Below are 25,282 nucleotides of genomic sequence, written 5' to 3' on the forward strand. Positions count from 1 at the left end.
AACATTGATTAATGAGTTTTAGAGGCACTGGTAGGTGGATTTTTTTTAACTTTCTAGGCTAGCTGTTTCCCCTGCTTCCAGTTGTTATGCTAAGCTAAGCTGATCACCTCTCAGCTTCAGCTTCAAACTTGATGCACAGAGCGGTACACAGATATTCTCCTGAGCGGACACATACATGAACAGATGTGGAAACCAGGGACGCGTAGTAGCTCTGTTTATACTACTTTGTGGAGTCTGCTTGGAGGATGTGTTCCTCGGCGTCTACAGGAAGACAGCGTTGAGACCGTGCGGACAAGTCCATGCGGTCACAACAAATTGGAGGTATGTGGATGTCTGCACAGAGCCTACGCGTACACCCTCTGATGATGAAATTTACGTCACACGTCAACTCTCAGCAAGAAAGTAAATAAGTATATTTTCCAAGATGTCGAATTATTCCTTTAAAGCTAAATTAGCTGTTTTTTTGTTTTTTTTTGCTTTACACATTTGTAGCAGTTCATGAACAAGTGAAACCAGATACAAATAGCTCTGTTTTAATAAGCCAAATCGATTATATTAGTGCTAATACTCGACATAATGTAGATGTAACTGTCAGCTATGGTGTTCTTGCAGCCAAAACATGGTGCCACATGACCAAGATGGAAATTAGAACATATCATATTGGCCCCAAAAATTACATTTGAAATAGCAGACCAGACTTAAGGACTAGGAAATTATGTGTTATTCTTTCTTTTTAAGTGAAAAGAGTGTCTCTTACAGAAATTGTCACATTATGGCTTGTTTATAGCCTTATTGTTGTTTCCAAGAGCCTAACAGGAGAGAGCGTGAATATGTGACTGATAGACAAGCTACATAAATGTGGGATTTACATTATGTTTTATTGGAAGTATTTCATGTTGTACCTTTACATTTTATAATCAGTGTCATCACATATATTGTCCAATACGTTAGATATCCTCTGTGTGATTACTTGATCTGAAATTGAAATTACACGACTACTCAATCTGTGAAAAACTTGAGAACATCCCTTGTTTGTTGACACTTGTCATTTTTGTCACTAAGCGTGAGATACTGTAACCTTCACAGATTCACAACATTCCCATCATTGATTCTGAATTACAAGTGGATGCTGATGTGGACAGTTTTTCCCACTTAGCTGCTCGTTAGTGACAACAAATAATGGTGCGTTCAGGCACTCCTTGTCAACTCATAATATCAAAGATTCAAGTCCCATAATATCCGAGTTTACAGTAATTGTGACATATGACGGACAACTACCTAACAATGTACCAGATTATATAGTAAATGTTACTTCCAATTACCTTTAACTTCTCAGATGTGAAACTGCACAGAATGCATGTTCCTGTGTGAACATACGTATGCTTTCATACGTGTAGTGTCCTTTGTGAATCTTGTAGTATCTGCATGTTCTTGTGTTTCTGTTATGGGAGTGTAGCAGCACCGAGATAGGCAGTCTTTTGGGAACAATGGTGGCTTATTATTGGGAATCCCTTGTTTCCCCTTTCTCAGAACTGGCTGTCCTGGTTGTAACATGATCACTGTGACAACCACGGCCATCACCGTGGCTACAGAGCTCCAGGTAAACAAGGGGGGAGGAGGAGTGAGGATGTGTGGAGAAAGCAGGTAGAGGTGAGAAAGAGGATGTCAAGGAGGAATGGTTTGTTTGGTTGGTCAGGAGCCAACAGTTGTTTGGGGATGTACAAACTTAGAAACACAGATGGCAGGAGTTCAATCAGAGACTCCTTACTCGAGCGTAAACCTGAGCACTTGTTTGCAGTAAGTCAACTTTTACAGGTTAAAAACAACCAATTCCCAGGAAAAAAAATCCCTAGGAAAGACAAAAAACACCTTTGTTTATGTCATCTTCCAAAACCTGTTCACTCGCTCCAATTCCGCCTATTGTTCAGGGTGAAAGTGTTCTCATGTTAGTACTGGTCTCTTATGTAAATCATCAATGACATCAGTGAGAAACTTCTGAGAAAAAACCAAAACAATTGATTGCATTGATATAGCCACCTCAGGGCGAAAAGATGCTCATATTTCTTTCAATGACAAAGTGCTATGAGACATTTTGCCTCACTGAGGACACAGTCATGAATACAAAACAGAGCATTTCTCTGTGGTTCCTTTTATGTGTCAGAAAGATTTTTGCCTTACAGTGGACATGTAGCAATGTCAGAATAACTGAATGAAAAAAAAAAAAACGCTGTAGTGAATGAATGGACTCTGGTAAAGGCAGAGAGAGAGAGGCCAGAGGAAGCAGCAGCGTTCGTCACTGATCCGGCTCCTTGGGGGTTTTGTGACACGCTGGCACTGCATCGGGGTCACGCTGTTCCAGAGCTGTTCCATGATGGACTTGTTTTTTTTTTTTTCTAATAAGAGGAAGCGAAGCTGATGTTGACATGTAATATTGCTGAGTCACACCTTCAGCTTTCATGCTCAGGTGAACACAGTCACCTTGAACAAGACAGGAAGGACAGACGAATGCGGCCAATGTGTTGATGGCAACAGAGATCAGAACAGAACTGATAGTAATTATAAAAAATAATAATTATTGAGATTTATTTCATGGCTATAGAACCAGTGAAATCATTTGCCGACTATTGACACAGAACGGGATGCCGTGTCAGTAGTCCACAAGCTGTTGTCTGGATTGGTTTTCCGTGCCAATGGTAGTTTGTTCAACTGATACATAATGAGTTTCCAGAATTTATTGCTGGACCTCTTATAGACCACTAACCGGACATTCTAGTGCCGTTAAACGGGCATTTTCCCCTAACCCTAACTGAGTGGTTTCTGTGCCTAAACCTAACCATTTTAACCCAAACCATGGGAAGGATTGACGTATCACCTGCAAGCAAAAACGTTCCTCCATTTAGAAACTATTTGAATTTGATCTTGCACAGTCAATACCAATGCATAATAATTCAGTACCAACAATAAACGGATTATTGACATGGATGAATCTGTACCAATAGCCACATCCTTATTTTATAAACATTTATAAAATAATTTTGACACACTTTGTTTTTGAGTAAAACTAACTAATATATGCAATGTTACAAAAGAGACAACTTATTTTCTAATTTAGTCAATCTCACAATGATCTTACAGTGGTTGAGATGATGAGGAAATTTTGTGTTTCTCAGTTTTCCGGGGCATTATAGCTCTCTGTTAAACTGTCACTTGCCGCCAGTCTGCTGCTAGCTACCGTTAAAAAGGCAGTTTATTATTCTGGCCAGTGGATTTTTTCATCTAGTAGTCCCATTTGGCAGATGAGTCAAAAAGTTAATTTCAGACACTGATGAATGCTTTTAAGAAGACACAGTCTGAAAGAATGCGTCCCCGCCTTTAGAGGTTTTAGGATGGCACTTTGTACAAACTAGTTTGAACTTTGAATGTGTTTGTGGAGGAAAAATCCTTGTGGTCAGGTTTCTTCCACACCAGCTGACACAGGACATGCTTGTTATGTATTCATAAAGACCCCTACCATTTCCCTTGACCGAAGCATTGGTTGCAAAGCTGGAATTGGTCCTCAGCTGCTTTGGTGTGGCTGCCCACCTACTGCTCCTGAATATTTAGTATGTGTTAAATTCCAAGGATGCAGAGTGTTGCTAATGAATTAAGTGACTAAAAAACAAGTTAGGTTTTTAAATGATAACCTTGTTCTTTATAAATTGTGTCATACTGAAAGAATGTTTTTTTTTAAATGTTTCAAAGTAATCAAGTCTGTGCTTATTATAAAGCGTCATCAAAATTTCTGTTTAATTTCTCAACATGTACAGTTCTTAGAAAGCAAAGCAACGCCCATAATTCTCTCCTTTCTGTTCCCACTGATTCCCAGGATCCTCCCAAACCATATATTCTCAGGCTGAGCGAGTGGTGAAAGTGCAGCCTGATGGTGGACCTACTGTATGTGGTTGAGCAGAAAGCCTGAAGGAGGGGCCAAAATGAAGGAGTAGTTCCCCACACAGTGGTAGTTTTCTCTCCCTCTGAGCAGCTCCCATACATTCCTGGTAGCATGAGGGAAGCTAAGCTCAGCCTGAAGTGGTTGTTACATACCTGTGGCGAACGCGCGCCCTTTAATCATCGCCATCAAGGAGACGCGCCAGCTTTCGTGACAGTCCTGAATGGGATTCTGAATGCCATGCCATTCTCACAGCTTATAATCGAAGCCCTGCTTGTGTAAACTGTGTCCGACTACCACGTAGTGATATTTGTTCAGTTGAAATAAGAGGGAAGTAGATTTGATTCAGTGCTGTGATAGAACCTTTTTTAGTGTGCCGCTCCTCTTGTTGATTTTTTTAAAGAGCCAGTCTGGGCCCAGAAGTGGGTCATAGAAGAATAAGATGTTATTTTAAAGGAATTAGAAATCTAAAAGTACCATCTTGTCTTGACAAAGCTTTCAAGTTCAGTGTTGAGATAGTCCAAGAAAAAAAATCTGTTTGTGACCCTTCAACAGGATAAATTTATCTTGATTGTTACATACAAAAGCCTGTGCAGTCACTTGTGACTCATAACAAAAACACATGTTGAAATGTAGGTCTCCATGTGCAGCACTTCCCTGCTGCCATGAATCTTCTCTTCCTACAACCCCACTCACGTCCAGACTCTCAAATCTTATCCTGATGTCTCTCACCCTGCCCCATTTTTTCATCCAAAATATTGTTTTTCCTAACATGTCTGCACCTGCCCCATAATGCTGTCTTTCTGTCTGCCTCGTAGCACTCATGGCGCAGAGGTTCAAAGTCTTTTCGGTGTATTTAATTGAAATTTTCTTAGGTTAAAGCTGCACTTATCAGTATTTTATATCAGCAATGCATCAATCATATAATGTGAAAGGAGCCAATTGTAGGGATGAATCCGTGGAGAATGATCACCTGACTCTGCATTTCCCCTCAGGTCCACGGAGAGTTTCAGTGTTTTTTTTCAATCCACAACTACACTGTTTTGTTTCACTCTCACTGCTCTTATCAAACTCGTTTCCAGCTGTAACAAACCATTGTTTACAGCCAAAAAAGCTCTAATAAACTGCAGCATTTAGCTCCTAAAGAGCCAGATAACAAAAGATAACAGGAGAAAGGAGCTAAAAGGAGAGTGAATGTTATTGTTTTTGATCGCCTGGTGAATGGCAATGTCCAATACTCACTCTTCTTCTAGCTCTGTTTTGGTCTCCACCAACTCCTGAGGGAAACATGTGGCTCTTTAGCTGCTACACACTCCATTATGTTCACAGCTAGTTTGCTAGTTAGCTTTGTCTGTCTGCAAACATTAGGTTTGTCAGTCACTGCAAGTGATATCGTTCATTACCCATCATTTGATTCATTGATAATATAAAATTATGGACCAGAGCAGTTTTAAAACATGACTTAGAAACATTACATTCCGGTTTTACACTCCACTCGTCCTCAGTGCCCTGAGCTACAAAAGCAGAAGAGAAAGTGAGTATAGCTGACACCAGAGAGCCACAAAGGAAAAAAAAGACACCTCGCTGCAGAGCAAGACACATCAGCGAAAGAATGTAGTCACTCATCCATTTTTACACTTCTACAGACATTGAGATCTGTGCTCTCTCTGCTGATGAATTTTTGATATCCGCGGGGGCTGTGTTTGTCTTGAGTTCAAGGAAACACTAGAGAGCCATGGTCCTGAAACAAAACCTGACTGACAGGGAGTCCTGCTGTGCTCTCAACCATGAGAATATTCAGTCATTCATTCTCTTCACCTGTTATTGTGAGGTCACATGAGGCTGCAGCAAGAATACAAGTTTGTTTGTGCTACTTTAATTTAGATTTTGTTTGAGAATGCGTATCTTTAAAGGTCCAATAAACGACACTGAGCCTCACTGGATGCAAGCAAACAACTATTTGCTATGTAAAGACATAGTGGAGTAATGGCGACCTGAGCAGTGAATGAAGTCACACTTACTCTGTGTGTGTTGTTATCTGAGTTTCTGTGTTCTTTGTTTTGGTAGCCGCACCGGCCGCGCGTAGATGTTAGTGCATGTGAGTCCCTCTGTGTCCTCCACGTCCGTTTCGAAGATGGCAGCCGTGTCACAAACTTTCTTAAATAACAGCTTAACAGTACACTAAAATATGTTTCTGAGAACATTTGAGGCGAGTGATAGGCAATGCAGTAACTGATCCATATTTGATCAGCATTGCCTAGTTTGACAGTTTGATCTGAGTTTCATGGGGTGTCAGCTTTCTTTTTTTCCCCCCAACTTTATTGAGTAAATGACACACGTTTGTTTTGGTCTGAGATGTTGGTGCTATAGTGCGACATCTAGTGGCTGAATGTCATGTATTGCAACTTTAAATAAATACGCCAAACAAATACACGTCTTTCTAATCCACGTTCTGAGTCCAAAAAACTGCAAATGTGATTTCTGCCTCACAAGGACTCGCAAGACTGTTGAATGCTCCCTTTAATATATAGGAAAAATGCAACATTTCAAGCCCTGTCAAGTACGATGAAATCAAACAGATTCATTGTGTCACTGAATAGTCTTACTGTGTGTTCAGACAGAATGTGAAGCAAATTTTACAGGTGACGCAATTGCATATAAAGGCAATGAAAACACGTGAGTAGACACACATTCATCCTCGGTGACGCATTGACGCGAAGACCTGCCAAGTTGAAAATTTGCGCGGATCCTGGGGCTTTATAAATCTGCTTCATTAACGTCATAAAACCAGATGACAGGGGAAAGCAGAGAGAAATGAAGAAATAACAGAAAGAACACAAAGACTGACAGACACGGTTGGTGCGTCTGTTGCTAGCTACTTTACATCTAATGAACTTTGGTCAAACTCGCAAAAATACACTTCGTTCTTTCTGGAAACACCATTAGTTCCACCCAACATTGTATACATATGGAAGCATGAATACTATCTCATAGGCAACAAATACATTGAAAATATATTAGGGAATTAAGTACAAAAAAACACAGATGTACAAAATCAAAGAGAAAATGATCAAAGTCAAACACGAATACAATAATACTAAGAGGACAATCAACTGGGAGAGAAGGATTCAAATAACCCTTCAGTCAGCGTTCTCTCAGTGTTTTTATGTCAGATGATATGAATGAGAAACTAAGTTGGGGTTTTTTGTGGTCAGTTTCATAAATACGCTGCTGTACAACAAGAAATGTTGTTGGACTAATATTTCCCGAGATAGTGTCCCGTTTCACCGGCAGAGAAGGCTCCTCTCATCGTGCTGAAGAAACAGATAACAGCCACAAGGCAAAATGAGGACCAGGTCAACGAATCCTTTGATCACATTACAAGACTGTAACGATTAAGATCTCAATCTTTCTTCCTCTCTGTACACACACTCTCACTCTTTTCATCCCCTTTAAATCCTCACATTCCTCTCACTTTTTGTTTACCCTCTCATTTTTTTTCCCCTCCCCATTTCCGCCTTTTATGACCTCCTCTCTGTCTCTCTCACACACTCTCACAAATAGATGTGATATGATCAATTGTTCTGACTCGGGAATATTAAGCCGTTACAGTTCCCTCACTTCACCTGCTGAGATCTGCGGTTGTTGATGTTGTTGTTTTGGAGCTTGGCAACAGCAGCAGAGTACACCGGACTGATTGAGGCTTTGGAGCCTTGATTCTATTTAATCTCAGGGATCTGTTTGTACCACTGTGTGTTTGTGTTTGTGTGTGTGTGTGTGTGTGTGTGTGTCCTCATACAAGTCTGTGTGTATGTCTGATGCTGTTGCTTTTGTGTCCCCTGAATCACACACTACCCTCATGTTTACAGCGTAGACACACAGTGTCCCGTCGACCCAGAACAATGAGTTCCTTCACGGTGAGCGGTGACAGCAGCAGGTTCCCAGCAGCCAGGTACTCCTCTCTGCCAGTGGCACAGCCTTTAATGAAGGCTGAGCCAGACCAGTGGAAAATCCCTGCGGAGGCTCTGCGCTGGGTAACAGAGAGCAGGAGGCCTCTAGAGTGAGCAGCCAGCCGTCTGCTGCACATACACAACACAAGTACTTAAACATGGTTAAAGTCAAAGGACACATACAGTATAAAATAAATCAGAGTAGAGCAAATTTTTACCAAATTTTCAGAAATTTGTTTTCATCTGCTGCTATTTTTGGTTTCTTCAGTGGAGTGGAAACATGAGTGGGCATGCAAGTCACCTGCATAACATACGTCATGATTTACTCGCTAAATCCGTTTCCATTGGATTTTGTCGCATTCAGATTTTATCGATACGCCAACGTTTGCACCTCAGTCAAGCGTACAAACTTTTTTGCAATATTTTGAGATTTTTTTCAAATATTCTGTTTTCCACTCACATTTTTTTTAAAACAGGTGGATGAAAACAAACCTAATGCTTTCACAAGCAATAAATATTGGTCATATATATATTATTTCCCTTAAGGAAACATATTTTTTATTTGTAGAGCTACATGTTCGTTTAACTGACTTTTAAAGGATAATTTCAGTTTATTATAACTTGGGTCTTATTTTTATAGTCTTGGCTTTTTTTCCAGTTAACATTGTACTCACCAAGTTAATTGCAAAGTTAATTGCTTTGATCTTAGAGTGAGAGGACCTTGCCTCAACAAAGTCTGATGGAGTGAGGAACTTAAGCAGTCAGACCGTTACACAGGTCAAACCAACAATTTAGCCAGATTATGTGAAAATGAACGCACCTGAAATGCTGAATAAAAATCTCTCAATTCACAGGAAAACTGCAGGCATGTACAACTATGGTAAGCACAGTAGGTTAAAGCTGAAGAAGGAAGTAGGTCTGTAAACTGTGAATGATGTTAATAGCGGCCATTTTTATAACCTGTATGATCATTTGAATTGTTTTACCAATAAGAATGATAGCCAAAAGAAGGCACAAAAACATGTCTGACTGCCGCCACCAAAAATTGAAAAATCACTTTTAAAAACTCCATTGCAAGTGTGAAATGATGTTTTTTGTGATTTTGGTGTACGGCCCCTTAAACTGCTGCCACAAACTCAGTACTCTACTACCAGACAGCTGGATTATAACAGCCTTCTCTTTCAATCCAGCAGATTGATCAGGTGAGTCCAGGTCAAAGCTGTGATTTCATGCACAGTATTTGATCTTCTTCTTTCAAGAAGTAAATGATGAAGTTAGAAGTTAGAAGAAGATGATTCATGATGAAGTGTTTTCAGCGTATTGTGTGGGAGAGGTGTGTAAGTACATGCACAAACTCGAAGTATGGAGACATCCAGAACTACAACGTGTACACATATATAAGACAGCACACACTTATGCAAACTCATATAATTGACATATCCTTAATCGGGGTCAGATTTACGGACATTCACACACACATATACACACACAGAAGTAGTGTGAAGTGTAGTATCACTGGCGGTGGTGTGATCTCTCTCATCCTTTCCTTGTCTTGGTGCTGGCGCTCCAGTCTGTACTGCTTGTGTGGGTGCCACCCACCCACCCATCTGTGCCCATCAGGGCCCTCGGGCCCAGAGTCCATCTGGCATCTTCCTCTGTGTCTGTCGAGTTGTCACCTACGACGGCCGCTACCAACAGCCCCAACGTGCCAGCACTTTTGTTCAGAGAATACAGAGTAACAGAGGGGGGGGATAAAAAGCTCTGCATGCAGTGACCTCAGCTACAACTCAAAAAAAACACTACTACATACTTAGATTATGATAGTAAAATGATTCATGATGCTTCTTTTCTTCAATATTTCAGATAAATTGAACACAACTTCAGGTAAAGATTATTTAATCTAAATATTTTAGACCCAAAACATTTCAAATGTGCTCTTATCTCATGACATTTGATCTTTTAATAGATCTCTATAAAGCTGTGGGATCTTCATAAAGTCGAGCTCAGTGGCAGCGCGGGATGATATTAACCAGCCTGTGGGATCAGACTTCAACTGAAGGAGACAACAGTGTGACATATGCCCCGCTACACTTAATGAGGATTTCACGGTGCGAGCGGATGAGGCCTCGCCGTAGCCTTCAGTCTAAGCAGAAGGGATTCTGATGAAGACGAGTTGCCGGTCATTTGCATGTCAAAAAGCCCGGAGACACAAAGACAATGGAGGATTACCAGGGACGCATTTAGATACGCAGATGTCAACGTATTGAATGTGACATCAGCCATCATTTATAGCTCTGTTTTTTATTATGGGGGTGCTTGTAAGGAATGAAGTTTTAGATTATGATTAATTGAGGCATCTCCAGCTATACTAGTCCCCCATTCCCTCACTGAAAGTTACCTCGTCCTGGTTCAAGTTTTATGTATCAATATGCAACATTAAAGCCATTTTTCAGCACTCAATTCACATAGATTTTTTAATTTTTCTTATAAGAGAAGGCATATTTTGAGGACTTACAAGACATTTTCTCTCAAATACTGTATTAATAAAGCTCCATTCACAGATCTAACTCTTCAAAATCACTTGTGAATGAAGTCAAAATACTACTTGATTGCTGCTTTAAATGCCTTAACTTGTCTGCTCCATGTATCAAGATGTACATTATATTCCAATGGGTAATTAAAAAGGTCTATTCCTTTTTCCCAAGCATATAAATCAGTCCTGTTATCATGAATTAGATCCCTGAGAAGATTTAGGGACCAGCTGTCTTATGAAGTCTTTAAGTACCCATATGTCTCCACTCCGGTCGAGTTGGAAGCAGCCAGTCAAGTGTAATTGGACATGTGTAGGCGTCTGGATGAGCTATCAAGATGAGTTTTTGTTTTTTTTTTACACAGGGATAAGAAGGTCTGAATAGTGTGAGCGTTTGACGTTTGTCTTGCCCCCCAAAAAACCCCACTTATGTCTATCTGTCTGCTTTGTCTGTATAAAATGTCACTTTGCAGCATCTTTAATAATTCAGCTGTAATCAGTGGTGAAGTATTACAGGTGAGAGCTAGTGGCACTGACTCACCAGAGGGGGCAGCACCTCCCCAGAAAAAAAAAAAAACACACTACCCCTAATACACCACTCACTCCTGCTTCCTGGAAACCCTTCAAACACACACACACACACATTATATACACATGCACACAGCCTCCGTTACTCATGACCTTCCTGTGTCCAATAATGGAATGACTTATGTTATTGTACGGTAGGTAGGCAAGCAGGAGACATAAAATGGAAAAGCAATTAGTTATATTTTAGAGGCTGAGCGTATGTGTGTGATGATGCAAAACGTCCCTACTGTCTCTCTCTCTCTCTCTCTTTTCCTCCATCATGCCAGCATCTGCCTCTTATTAGCCGTGTGGCTTCTGCAGGTTGTCATCCCAGTTAATGGCTCCTGTGATGTTCCCCCTCAGCCTCGTTGACAGTCGTGTCACGTGTAACAATATTGTTGTTATTGCTAAAGGCAGTGTAAATGAACCACACGTCAAGTAGATTAAGAATTTCGGCTGGTGTGTTCAAGGTGTTAAGACTTCATTTATGTGTGTGCTTTTTACTACTGTATCATGCAATATCTCTAACATATGAGGTAATTTGTTCCTTTTCTCGCTAAATATGATGTAATAAAACTCATGCATCACCTTCAAAATGATCAAGACACCAAGACTTATTTCTGTACATACAAAATGGGAGTTTAATTGAAACTTTTGTATCAAAAAATAGCAATATCCATCCTTCACAGCCACAAGTCACACAGCTGAACTGAAAGGTCTCGAATATGAGGCTATGTGACGACTACGCTGTTCCACCCGTTGTTTAGCTTTCCATAGAACTCAAATTCATCTTGACAGCACAGAAACCAGATGGATTCCTCGGATACTTTAGCCATTCAACATTACCAACAGACTTTTTAAAGTAGTTAAATAACATTCAAATGCTCTTTCAAATTTAAGTAAACTCGTTTTTATTCTGCTTTACATCGACAACCGTGTCAGTGCATCCTCCACATCTCAGAAAACCCATTGTCGAAATGTAAAAAATAAGTTATAAAGGAATGCAAACTAAAGGCCAAGTAGGATATGCAAATTTTTTTGAGGGAGGGTGTTTAAGCATAGACAATAAATAAATAAATAGCCACAGAGTGTGGAATGTCTACATGTTTACAAATAAATTAAATGCAAATGGGGAGGAAAAAAAAAATGTACACACACAAAAAGAGAAAAAAAAACAACAAAACACGCTGTACAATATTTGTTGTCGAAAAAAAAAAATGCATAATTGAGTCCATGAATATTGCATTGATTGTGCATTTCACACCCCAAACCCTGAGGGAGGCCAGGGGCGGGGGCCATGTAGTGTTAAGCAGTGAGATGGTGGGAGGCAAAAAAGAAAAGAAGAGGGCCACACACCCCGCAACAGGCATGGGTGAAGAGAAGGAGAAAAAGGCGGTGGGGGGAGGGGAGAGGTGTGTGTGTGTGTGTTGACATTTTGTAGACATTCAGAAAAGACAGGATCCAGTTTCCAAACACCTGTTCAGGCTATAGAGTGAGTGAGCAGCTTTAGAGAGAGCGACACAGAGTTGAGTCGAGTGTGTTTCAAGTATTCCATTGTCAGGAAGAGCCCCCACCTCCTTCTCTCCTATCTAATGCTATCTTAGCCTCTTGGCTGGGGGCCGGTTGGCTTACAGTGATGGAGAGGGGGACAAAAAAACAAAAAAAATAAAGAGAAAAAAAATAAGAAGAAGCCTACACCCTCCTCCATCACAGCACAGGCAACTTAGCCGCCAGGCCGCGGGCAATCAAAAAACAAAAAAAAAAAACAAAAACAAAAACATAGTTGTTGACGAAAGCCCCCCAGAAAAGCAGCTTTCCAAAAAAAGGCACTCCAAAATCAAAATTAAAACATTTAAATAAAAAGGTTTTCTCCAAGCTCTATGAGAGCAGCCATGTCTGAATAGGAGGGCCTTGCCAGCTGTATATACCAGCCTATTAACAAAACAAGTAAAACAAAAGTTTTAAAAAAAAAGGGGGAGAGGGGGATAAATAGTGCTGGTAAGACCGCCCAAACAGCAAAATGTTCCCAATTAGGAAACAAATATAATCAACTAAAAGAAAAAAAAAAGGGGGGGATGGGGGGAAAATAAGATAAGGAAGAACAAACAGTAATAAATTAGAAATTCCCTACAAAAGAGGAAAATTAAAGTACATTTTTCTTGCCGGTCCAGCTGTGTCAAGTGCCCAGCCGCTGACAGGCCAGCTGGGCTACAGGCTGCTGGCCTTGAGTCCATATTACTCCCTACATCCCCACCCCTTCTTTCCCCAGAAAGTCTTTTCAGTCCATCAGAGCCGTCCTCAGAGGCTCTCCTTGCTTGAGGTTGTGCTTGACGAAGAGTCTGTGTCGATGGTCCTGAGGCGGATGTCACCGGCGACCGGCTCCTCTGGTGATTTGGGTGATTCTGTTGTCGCCCTCATCCAGGGGTGGTCGCAAATCTGCTCCAGGGTCGGCCTGTCTGATGGACGCAGGGCCAGGCACCATTTGATCAGCTGCTGGCACTCTGAGGGGGTGGAGGAGGAGACAGAAAACAATATTGAAGATAAGATGCTCTGAAGTGAAAGGGAGAATATACTAAGTTGTTTTTTATCTGTATGTAGCTGCACTGCATATGACTCAGTTTGTATGGATCAACAATATCTGAGTGTGTAGGCAGAAGAGACAGCCAATAGAAGGAGAGCACACATCCTTTTATTGAGTTAGCTCTCTGGGGGTTGCAGGGCTGTTACACAAAGTGCACTGAGGGAAATCAAAACAACCTAAATCTCAATTTTTGCCATGGTTGATAAAGCCGTCTACCAGCCATCAGCAGGTAATCCATTATCAATGTGAGGTCATACTCTAATGTAAACTGATTCATAACATTGTCAAACTGGGAAGGAGATTGTGGGCTGTACCAGTTACTGTGGCTAGAGGGCAACAGATTCACCTCATGTGTTTTGTGCGTTGTTATGGTTGACTCACCAGCTGAAACCCTCCTCCTGAAGTACAGTCTCCCTCTGAGGATCTCCTCGTCCTGCTCAAAGGGGATGTCTCCACACACCATGTCGTACAGCAGCACGCCTAGCGACCACACCGTCGCCGAGCGACCGTGGTATCTATGGAAGCGGATCCACTCTGGCGGGCTGTACACTCTTGTACCTAAAAGATGATGGACAGAAAATAAAAGGGAGGAAGAGTGAGTGTGTGTGTTGTGAAATGCTGCATTAAAAGGGATCTAGTTTGTGCAGGTTTAAGTGTAACACTACAGGAATATAGAGGGCACCAGTGCTCACAAGAAAAAAATGGAAACTAATTAATGTGTCTGTGTCTAAAATGGCTGAGTCATGGTAGAAATGCTTTCCATCCTTCTTTAGCCACAAAACACAAACTGGGTGACCTGCCTGCGTCTCCTCCCTCCCTCCCTCCCTCCCTCTTTTCTTTCTTTTCCTCCCCTTTCCCTCCTCCCTCCTGGAAGGAGGAACTTGGATACCAAACAAACAAAAAAAAGGCAATGTGAGCCCATCACGTGAACCACCGACTCGGGTTTCACAACAAACAGATGTTACGTGGCACTGACCTAATACCCACAAACTGTGACTGTGACTCAAGCTTTACTAACAAAATAACAAGCGGAAACATAAAAGTACACTCAAATCTCACATGATGAGAATGTGTGAGAGATTACAAACGGCCACCAGTAGGACTAATAAACTGTGAGTCATATCTGTGGATCCATAACATGCGCGTCATCCCGCTAAAAACACTGGAAACTTTTCATTTAGCAGCATCGATCCGTGATAAGCTGTGAGACCCCAGGCGAGGAAAACCCTCGATTAAAAACAGACCGCTGCGTCACAGCCTCATGAACGCCTCCATATCTGAATATAGCTCAACGGAGCATCAAGGGCAAATACAACCCAGCCCACGCTGATACGTATTCAGAAAAAAAAAACAATTCATAAAGCCAACATTGTAACAGCTTATAAAACAGATTCATGTGTAAAAAAGGGGGCGGCAGCTGCTTAACTTACCGTCGAAATCGGTGTAGACTGTGTCCTTGAGAATCGCCCCTGAGCCAAAGTCAATAAGCTTGAGCTCCCCAGTGCGCAGATCCACAAGCAGGTTTTCATCTTTGATGTCTCTGTGTACCACACCGCAGCTGTAGCAGTGTCTGACCGCCTCTAAAACCTGGCGGAAAAAGCCCCTCGCCGTGTCCTCGTCCAGGGCGCCCTTCTCGGTGATGAAGTCGAAAAGGTCCTTGACGAGCTCCGGCCTCTCCATAACGATCAGCCAGCCGTCCGCACGCTCATAATAGTCCAGCAATTTGATAACTCCGCGAAAAGATGAGCTGACCTTCTTCAGCAGCAGGATCTCCAAAGGCACCATCGCTCCGTTCTGCAATAAACAGATGGGGAAATATATAAATACACACAGCCATTCTCCTTTTAACATCACAACACCCAGCGGCAGCAGTAGCCGGGGGGTGGGGGGTGGGGGAGTGGGGGACCAAAACAAACCACACACACATACGGATACTTACAATTGTGCCCCACTCGGTCACCCTCTCCTTTGCAACATGCTTCACAGCAACCTGAAATACGCAAAGGAAAAAAAATACTTAAGCACATTCTTAAAATATTATGAGGAAGTCACATTTTATTGTAGGATCAAAACACAGATCCCGATCCTTACCGGTGCGCCATCGGAAATCCGGCTGCCGGCGTACACGGTTCCAAATCCTCCGCTGCCCAGCACAGATCCCACCTGGTAAACCTTGTCAAAGGGCTCCTTTTCCACTTTGACTGCAAATAAAAGTAGAAAAAAAGAAATGTCAAGGTAACGGTAAGCGCAGTATTTCCACAACAAACCGCAGCTTACTGCGAGGTCAAGTGTTCGCTATCGTTTCCGCTGCACTGCTACTAGCTTACTCTAAATTAATCAAGCTAAGCATAAATGCGTTTAAGCTACTTTTCAGTTGTTGTATTACAAATATATTATTTAAGCGGTGGGAATGTAGCGTTCAGTAACGATAACCTACCCGGCTGGAGCTGTATTTTCACTGGTAGGTGGTCCATACTTGAAGGATTGCAAATATGCGAAAATGAACCAAACTTTGACAGCAACATATTCAAGCTGAGAAGCCGGCGTAGAAGATCCCTATTCACCCGTTGAGAGTCGATTGGAAACCAGTTTAGTAAGGAGAGAAGTGAATTCAGGCGCAGTATAAATGTTCTTGGCTTCAAGCGGGTAACCGTTAATATATCCAGTCCAGCAGTGCACCAAGTCCGCCGCACCGCGCCCGTTAAAGTCGCGTCACGACAGTTAAGTCGTACACCGTTTCCCCAAAAACCGGCATGAAATCTGAAATGTGTGTCTTGACTCGAGTATCTCCGACGAAAAAAGCCCTCTTAGGTAATAAAAACAACGAACACTCCGATGTGTGTAGCAGCCGTGGCGACAGTAGAGTGCGTTTAAAGGCCCTCCGCTGCGTGTTGATATCCTGAAGAGTGGCCGCTGTCTGAGCTTTGGCGCGGTCTCCCCAAGCCAATATTTTGACGCGCAGTGGGATGCTGGTATCCCTCCGCCACCAATACAAATCGACACTTTCGTTGTATTCGAGATTATAAATCGACACTTTTTTACTAGATACGCGTCTACGTGAAAATAAAAGGCAAGTAATACAATTTCTTTATACTATTATTCGAAAATATCACCGGGATAACCCTCTGCACCACGCACTACTTTTCTCATAGTACGAGACGCCCAAGAATCCCTCGTCTGGAAGCTTTGCGCTGTGTTCACTACCGAGTCGGAGGCGACGACCAATTAGATGTCGTATATAAATACTGTGTTTCGTATCTGGACCAATCGAGAAAAAGTTATTATAATAAAGAAGGCATTTGAGCGCACGTGGCGGCAATTCAGAGACGTCTCCCCTCCCTTTTCCTTTGCCGCTCTGCAGTGGGAGACAAACAGTTGATGGTTGCAGGGGGAGACTTCATTTCTCTGTAGTGTAATTTCCCACAAACTATGAATAAACTCTTTCACATTGTTCACAGTAATGGAATGTACTTAAATTTACTTGTGTTATTTGTTTACCCTTTTGTACTGACCTCCAGAATTCCCCACACTCAAAAAAGAGCATTTTTGTCATTTAATTGATACCAATAATTATTTAAAGATCTAAAAAAAAAAAATGAGTGTATGCATACAACAGAGATAATTAATAATTTCATATTTTTATTTAACCTTTATTTAATCAGCAAAGCCTCATTCAAATGAAAAATCTCTTTTTCAAGAGTGTCCTGGCCAAACATAGGGTCATATTATACTACTTATAGTATAAATAGTATGTATTTATAAAATCATGGGAAAAATCTAAATGACACTTTAAAACAACCTCTACAAACTATAAAAATAAACGAATCTAAAATAATAACTCAACAGCACATCTAGCTATAGAGAGCATACTGCATTTTGATACATACGCATAAGTAATAATAAAACAAGAGAACACTATGTTATGCACTGACAGTTTGAAAACAACATAGCGTAGTATGATGATAGGATAACAAATGGAAAAATAATCAGATCAAGGTGTGCAGGGCCAGCTGTCCCATTTCAGAAGGTAAACTTTCCAGTTTTACTGCTACACATCTGACATGACCTTGGTTCCCAGTTGAACTTTCCACTTTTTATCCTGTGCTACCTCTGATAACCTGTGTGTGCATGTATGTGTAAGTGTGTAACCACTAACCAAACAGTAGCATCAGAGAGTTCCAGGGAACCTTATCTTGCTATAGGCCTGCCGACTGCAAAGTTATGTAAATGTGCACACGCAGGCTGCATATGAGAGCAGAGTAACATCCTCTGGGCTAACCTGCAGTGATGCTCTGTATATTCACTGTATGATAATATACTCTGTTTCGTCTTTCTAGTGCATTGACACTAATACATGTGGAGAAAATGCATGATAGCAATACATTTATGCATTGCTTTATGTTACATCTCAGCATAACAATGCTGTATGGACACATTGCATATATATATTGAAAAACAAAGCTTTGTATTCCCCTAAAGAAAATGTGTCAAGAGGACACGCAAATGTACAAAGACATACTGTATTTGAATTTTGTGAGATATACTACTATACACATGCAGATTGTGTGGGGGCATATGGAAGAACCCCGAGGGTTGAATTGTTTTTATCTTATACATTAGCATAAATGACAAAGAGTTCAGTGGTTTATTGGGTTATGCTTCAAAGAAAATGAGTTTGACCCTGCACCAGTGTTAGTATCAGTCTATTCCCTGCAGAAAATCCTCTCACCTCTGCTGCATGATCATTCTATGTTCATTAGTTTATTTTTAGAGACATTGTGGCTCTGACCCGTACAGTTGTTACCATGGATTGCTTTTAATACTATAGCCTTTTTTTTTACCCCAAAGTTCTTTCAAAAGCCAAATGTGTGAAACTTGCCAGTGTGCTTCCTCTCACAGTCCAAGCAGATGAGCTCGGGTGAATTTGAAACACTAACCTGCCTTTAGTTATGAGCTTGAATGAGTTTTTATCTCTATGGCTCTTTCCCAAACCAGTCCCTCCTCATTTGCACTTCTATACAGTGTCACTTCACATGAATTCACACTCTGCTGAGGAAGGCACTCCATACCAAACAGTAAATTGTGTTATTTATTCGCCATTCTTAACCTTTAGCAGATGCAACTTGTGCACCAAAATAATACTTGGGATAGCCCTCAGTATAGCATACCCTCCATACAAGTGTGCAAATGGAGATGGAGTGGATAGAGCGAAGGTGTAGTGGCTGGAATGATATTGAATGTCAGTCCTGTGATAGATTGGACACCAGCCTACTCCTGGTGTTTACTGCCTTTCAGCCAATGCATGCTGGGACAGGCTCCAGCAAATAACATGCTTCTGAATATGAAAAAAAAGATGGATTGATAAAAATAATAATCATCATCCCTCTTCTTTCACTTTGTCCTAACTGAACTTCTGCAACTCCTATTGCTGCTGTGTCTAATTGGAATATAACAGTAGTGGTTAATGGGGTGAAATGCTCATAAATGGAGAAACTATGAAGAAAAACATAGGGTTCTTGTAAAAAACTTGTCTTCACCTTACAAGCCCCCTACATGGCACCTTAGACAGCTCTCCTAAAAGCAAACCTAAATAATGCATTGCATGGATCTCTCAATTCTATCATCCAAAGTATTGTAGTGTATTATGTAGAGATAAATCCAAGATCTACAAGGCGTTGCCCTGAACAAGGACCAGTCAAGTTATGAAGTATTCATGATTGTAATCCTTTTTCTATTTCTTTTTTTTTTTTTTTTCTCATGGCGGTGTGAACCAGTTGAGAAGCAAGTGAGGCAGTCAGGCAGTTGGCCAAACCAGGGCGTGCTGACAGCAAAGGCACAGACAGCTGTTTTGCTGAGGCTTCATATGAACGCGTGCTATGCAGTTGTTCACAGCTCTCATGGGAAATCATCATCAGGGCTTTTATTTATGTTCACCAATCCTTTGATCCATGGATGTAGAGAGAATGATGAAGGGTGTGGGGGGCGCAGACAGAGCAAAAGAAAGATGACTTGTGGCCTGTCACTGTCCACCCTCCTCTTTCTCTCTCCTATTTCTTCATTTTTTTGCCCCGTTTCTCTTTCTCCGCGTGCCTAGGATGCCTCCTGCTTTCCTTTGCTCTAATTACTGCCTTAGTAAACTGTGTCAGTGAGCCGAAATAGTTTTGATAAGGGGTCCGGCTGCGTTTGCATCTGTAATTTGATGGGTTTCATTGGGGACACATAAAACCAGACACACCAGAGGGTACGTGGCCACATCTGAGCCTTGGGGTCAGCCGAGGTTATTTTTAGCGCCATCACGCTAGTCCGGTGGCTGCCACATCATTTTGGTAAGCCGCCGATTGAAATCGATCCAGCTTGGTTGAGCTGGTGCTCTCTGCCAGGGAAATCTGAGGGACTGAATTTGTCATGCATCGTGCTGAGGTTAGATCGCTCAACATGTGTGCAGGATATACATGTATTATGTTCTCTGCAGGCATGTTCGCTGTAGCAACGTCCTTGAGTAAGAGTGCACAGCCTTGACAAGTGTTATAAAATGAAACACATTGTAAATTTTTTGGAATTTCATATAAAAATGAGATTTGTGTCATCACAAAAAAATAATTAATATTTAAGACCTGGTCGCACCATCAATTAAAACAGCAAAATTGCACATGGAAATCAGTTAATTCCTTGGGAATCGTGGCATTTAGTGGATTTCCTTGAGGAGGCAAAGTAAATCCACACAAATTTTTCACGTTGATTTTAACTTTGGTGAGCTTTGACCCACAAATTCCCACTGTGGACTGATAGGTAAGCTGTCTTGACACTGCTGACCTTTGGGGAATTGGGAAAAGGGGAGTCCAAAATGGAAGGAGCTATAGCTTATTGGCTGTTTCGCACTATCCACTTTTACTCATCTCCCTTTTGTAGGAATATAAACTGCAGAGAACTGCAGTCGATGCTTCAAATATTTGAATTAGACAATATGAATTTATTGTCCTCTGGGTGACCAGGCTACTCTCTTGTACGACCAGAAGTAAAAAATTAAAACAAATTGAGAACACATGTATCGAAATACAAACATTTTGCTACTGTTCCTTCGAGAGACACTGCTCCGGCCACTTGCACTAACACTATCCTGGCCACTTGCACTAACACTATCCTGGACAGGTTGAGACTACTGGTCATGTGTGCTGCATGCTTGCCAGGTCGCTATATGGATTACTGTCTGGACTCAGCATTATGTAATAATGTCAGGTCCCTAGTCAGCCTGGTAATCTGGCAGCCACATTGCATAACTGTTCATTAGCTCCTTCTACACATTCCCTCACACCTTCACTTTCACACTTTTTATATATACTATGTATGTTTTTCCTGGTAATTTATACAGGATATAATGTTAATGTTCAATGTTCAGTTAATATTTACCCTAGATATACTCTACCATTAAAACAGAGAGTGATAGCCCAGGGTCATACTAGTGTGCATATGTGGGTGTGTATTTAAGTGTATAACCAGGAAGTTAAAGGAGGACAAATTGAGGATTGAAATGAGTTAATGTTTAGACTGCATTATATGACACTGAATTTACAACTGAAATGTTTTTGTTTCTACCTATGTTAGCATTTCTTATCCGTACATTATATGATTAGAATGAGATAAAGTAAAAGAGAAACCAAAAACACTGTGGCAGTAAGCCAAAGGTTATTCTACTTGATGTGACATACACAGCATATGTGCCAGCTCATTGATGCCCTAAATGACACTGTATGAATAGGCCCTAAAGAAACTGTGCACACATGAAACCATGCACACACATTCTTCCCTGCCACCAAACATCTTCAATACTGGCACTTTACATCAAGCAAAAACACCCATATCAGCCTAGCTCATTTGTATCTGAGCTCTCTATCTTCAGTGCACATGCACATGGTCAGCGTGTGTGTGTGTTTACATAAATACTGCAAGAGGGGACAGAACAGGCCGCAGGGCTAGTGTAGGAGATTTCATAAAAACAAATCCCATTTGATCATTTGGATAGGAACAACCTTTTATTGCGTTAGTTAAGGTTTTGGGTTTGGGTTGGCCTTTGAGTATACCATGTAAAAGGGCCGGCGTTTTGCCCAACTCAGAACTCAGGCAGTAAAACATTTTGCAGTAGAAAAGATTAGCACAGTTTTGATGGCAAAATTCAAAACAGGTGCTATGTTTTCACTGCTTTCCCTCTAATGGGGGTCTCCTCAGGCGACCATATGGATGCAATTTTAGCTATCAAAGCGACATTGCAAGTTTTACTTAACAGTTGACATAAATGGTTTACATTCCAAATAGAGTTTTCACCTCTTATCCTTATTAAGAGATTGTTATTTACCAGTCAATAGTCACTCTCAAAGTCTATTGCTCAAACTGTTTCAGAAATCCTGCCCCCAAGCAGCTGTGTTGGTAGTTAATCCTCAGCGGTAGAGCAGGCGTATATAACGTCCACATACTGTATACATGAAAGTTTCAGCTAAGTGCTCCACTTCCCTTCAGTGACTTGATCCATTTAACTGCCCATCCCTGTCTTAAGAGGATACTGAGACCAAAGCCTTAAATCCCCCAAGCCCACGACCCCGGGAGGGGAGGGCAGCAGGGCCAGAGATGGTCCAGAGAGCTTTGATTGTAACTGCATGTCCAAAATATAAGAGCTACTTTTTCACTCTAATGAGGTGAATCCAGGTAAAGGCCATTATCCTTGTACTGATTTCCTCTTATTTTATATGTACCAATCACAAAAGAAGGGGATGTAGATAAAAAGAAACAGATGAGCCTTTTTATGGTTTGAGTCAAATCAGATGGGGATTGTGCAAAAAGGCTGCAGTTCAAAATCAAGGCGATGTCCTTGGCATTTTTGTACATTCAGTTTAGAATGTTTTGATATGGACCAAAGAAGAGGTTTGACCCCTGTCCAACACTGATGGAAATACTCAAAGGCGTTGCGGAACCAAATTGCAAGAGCAAAATGCGGTGCTATGATCAGCCACAGTGTTCAAAAACATGAATTTCTGAAGCAAATGAGCAGTAAAATTCTTGTATATATGATAGGAGCCTTTTTGGACAGATTAGTGGCGTGTCACCGGGGACAGCCATGTTGGTTTATTGGTCAGTTCGTTGGTCCACACTGAAATATCTCAACAACCACTGGATAGATTGCTATAAAATTTGGTACCAATGTCCATAGTGCCCATAGGATGAACTCTACTGACTTTGGTGATCCCCTTACCTTTCATATAGCGCCACCAGCAGGTTTGTCTGTAGAGTCTTAGTCTTGTCTAATCAGTGCTTTGGAACTGTAAATTGTATAACTTAAATTGTGGGCAATGGAACACACAGTATGATTAAAATGTATGCAAAGCTATGTGAAATGCAAATGAGACCTAACGGAAAATCAGGTGATGACAGATTGTTACCAACATGCGTTTAGGGAAAATGTGCGATTTATTGACTTTCATTGACCTCTTCTTCTTGACTTTTCATTCACCTATTTCATTGACTTAACAACTAAGACAAGGTATCATAAGCCATCAGGATGAATAAAAGCTATCTGCAGGTGTTTTGTGCCACTGTTGAACTGTTGAGCCACCAGTTATACCACTGCACATAGGTTCCTGTTACAACAATTGGTTCCTGTCTGCCCTTTGGCCCGCGCTTTGAGTGATCTGATTGGCTGGCTGCTGTGACAGGCATTGTGCTGACTGTGTGTCTGTGAGGGCCCGAGCTCTGGCACAAGCTGCCTGGTCAGCAGTCTGTACCCACACACACGAACACACATTTTACAATCACACACAGCAGTTCAGAAGGAAACCTGCCCATGTGCAAAGACACATGTGCCCGGTGCCTAATACATACATATACACACACACAGAAACCCACACACAAATTACATGCTCAGCCATAAGCAGCTGTACGGTTCATGTTGTGTTTATGTTTCATCTTCACAGATCCTGTCAAGCGATAAGCTATGGTCACATCATTATTTATTCACCGGCCTGGCTAATAGCCACATGTCACTGCAGAGCTTGGACACATTGTGCAGAAATTTAACCCACAAGAGGCCCTAATCCATAGGTCCTGATGTTATGACACAGTGACAATAGCAAGCAAAGCAGCTGTAGACCCCCTCGCCGCGACACCTATGACACCAGCACAATAAAAAGGTCCCCTGTGCCCCGCCCCCGACGCTCAAATCCTTCACACCTGAGCGCTCACACTGAAATGAACTAAACGGTGACTGGAGAATGGAGACGGAGTCCACATTATCAGGTCTTCAAACTCAATTTGGCTCTGTCCGCGTTTACATGATCAGGGTAATTAAAAGGTGTAAGGTGGGATTCTGATTGGCAGCTCATCACCGCTACCTTCTAAGCTAAAGGAAGTTGTTTAGCCTCCTATAGACAACCAGGCCAATTCCCTGTTAGATGGCACGGCGTGTGTGCAGGTTTGCATGTCAATGATAAGGCGATTCTGACTTTACAAGCTTGTTTGTCCCTTAAAATTCCTTGAATGAAAAAGAAAAAAGAAAGTCACTGATTTCATTGGTTTAAAGGAACCAAAGGCATCTGAGAAGTCTTAAAAGTAAAAAGGAAACAGAACAGGGACCTTGTCTATAAAAGTACTCCATTTGGGGCTTTTGGGCTAATGATGCTGATTATCATAATGACCCTCTACATTCAAAAGTCACACTCTACTCTGTCCTATCCTTGCAAAACCCCACATTAACACACACTCACACACACACACACACACACACACACAGAGGTAATGAGAATTAATCGAGAAGCGTCAGCGCTGAAATGCCTCCTAACGATGGCCTGACTAATTGCATGTCAATAGGCTTTGCATGCTCAGCAGTTTGAAATACAAGACTCCCGTCCTCGGCCGTAATTGGTTAGCTTTTGCGCTGTAATCACAACTACCCCAACCGAAGCCTGTGCCTGTCGAAGATAACACCGAGTACTTATTGAATAATTATATGCAACATGTCCAATTATTTCCCGTGAATATAATAAGCTTCCACCTCACGTGTCAATATTGGCATGTGTAATTTCATCATCATGTGAAGCTGATGATGCTACCGGCAAATCTTCAAATATTTATCGCTCTGGATGATTGGTGAGGACATTATGGAACATTGTTTGATGATCAAATGTATATTTGTGTAATGGCAATTATACCTGCAAATGCACATGAGCTAGATAATTAGCAAGCCTTTTTTTTACATGTCTTTAGAAGAGATTGCTTGAAAAGAGAGAGAAGCAGTGGGATGGATGTAAAAGAGAAACAGTAAAGGAATGAGTATGTATGGTTAAAAGTCATATTAAGGCTCCCGGTGACTCTGCCACACCCTCTGTTGAGTACATGTGACCTTTCATAGCTATGAGCAGTCTTACGAGACAGAATATGCAAATAAATGCTGGTGCTTCTCTGTTCCTCATTCCTCAGTCTCTTTCTCAGATGGAGGTGCAGATGGATTGTGGGTAATTATGGAGGGCTCTTGAACTGTGGGTAATTACAGCCAGGAATGCTCACAGCTGAGAGCGGAGTGAGAAGCTGCGTGTTGGCATGGCAACCAACAAAGTGTTAATTATTTTCCTGCTTAAAGGCGAGGGAGGAATCCCCTCTTCAAAGGGAAGAAACACCTGTGAGTCAAAGCCCCCTCCCCTTCTCTTTTTTTATTGCCATGCTCTTTCTTCTTCCTCTCCTGGCTC

The 25,282-nt window shown here is 41.5% G+C and overlaps 1 protein-coding gene across 1 annotated transcript; it reads right to left on the reverse strand.

Annotated features, from left to right (window-relative positions):
* Window positions 1-11,869: 11,869 nt before the first annotated feature.
* On the reverse strand, window positions 11,870-16,722 carry pim3 (Pim-3 proto-oncogene, serine/threonine kinase). Its single transcript, XM_042403928.1, has 6 exons — window positions 15,994-16,722; window positions 15,648-15,757; window positions 15,496-15,546; window positions 14,987-15,350; window positions 13,938-14,114; window positions 11,870-13,476 (listed from the first exon to the last, which is right to left on the reverse strand). The coding sequence occupies exons 1-6, from the start codon at window positions 16,079-16,081 to the stop codon at window positions 13,274-13,276; spliced, it is 993 nt and encodes a 330-aa protein (XP_042259862.1). The 5' UTR covers window positions 16,082-16,722; the 3' UTR covers window positions 11,870-13,273.
* Between the last annotated feature and the right edge of the window lie 8,560 nt (window positions 16,723-25,282).

This window comes from Thunnus maccoyii, chromosome 23, assembly GCF_910596095.1.
Source record: "Thunnus maccoyii chromosome 23, fThuMac1.1, whole genome shotgun sequence".
Classification (NCBI taxonomy): Eukaryota; Metazoa; Chordata; class Actinopteri; order Scombriformes; family Scombridae; genus Thunnus; species Thunnus maccoyii.

Bases quoted from the DNA above. Each gene is read 5' to 3' on its own strand.
- pim3 (XM_042403928.1), bottom strand. From the start codon at position 16,081: ATGTTGCTGTCAAAGTTTGGTTCATTTTCGCATATTTGCAATCCTTCA. The intron at 14,115-14,986 runs GTAAGTTAAGCA...ATCATCTTTTAG, and splicing joins AGTCTACACCGATTTCGACG to GTACAAGAGTGTACAGCCCG. The intron at 13,477-13,937 runs GTGAGTCAACCA...CCACCCCCTCAG, and splicing joins CAGGAGGAGGGTTTCAGCTG to AGTGCCAGCAGCTGATCAAA.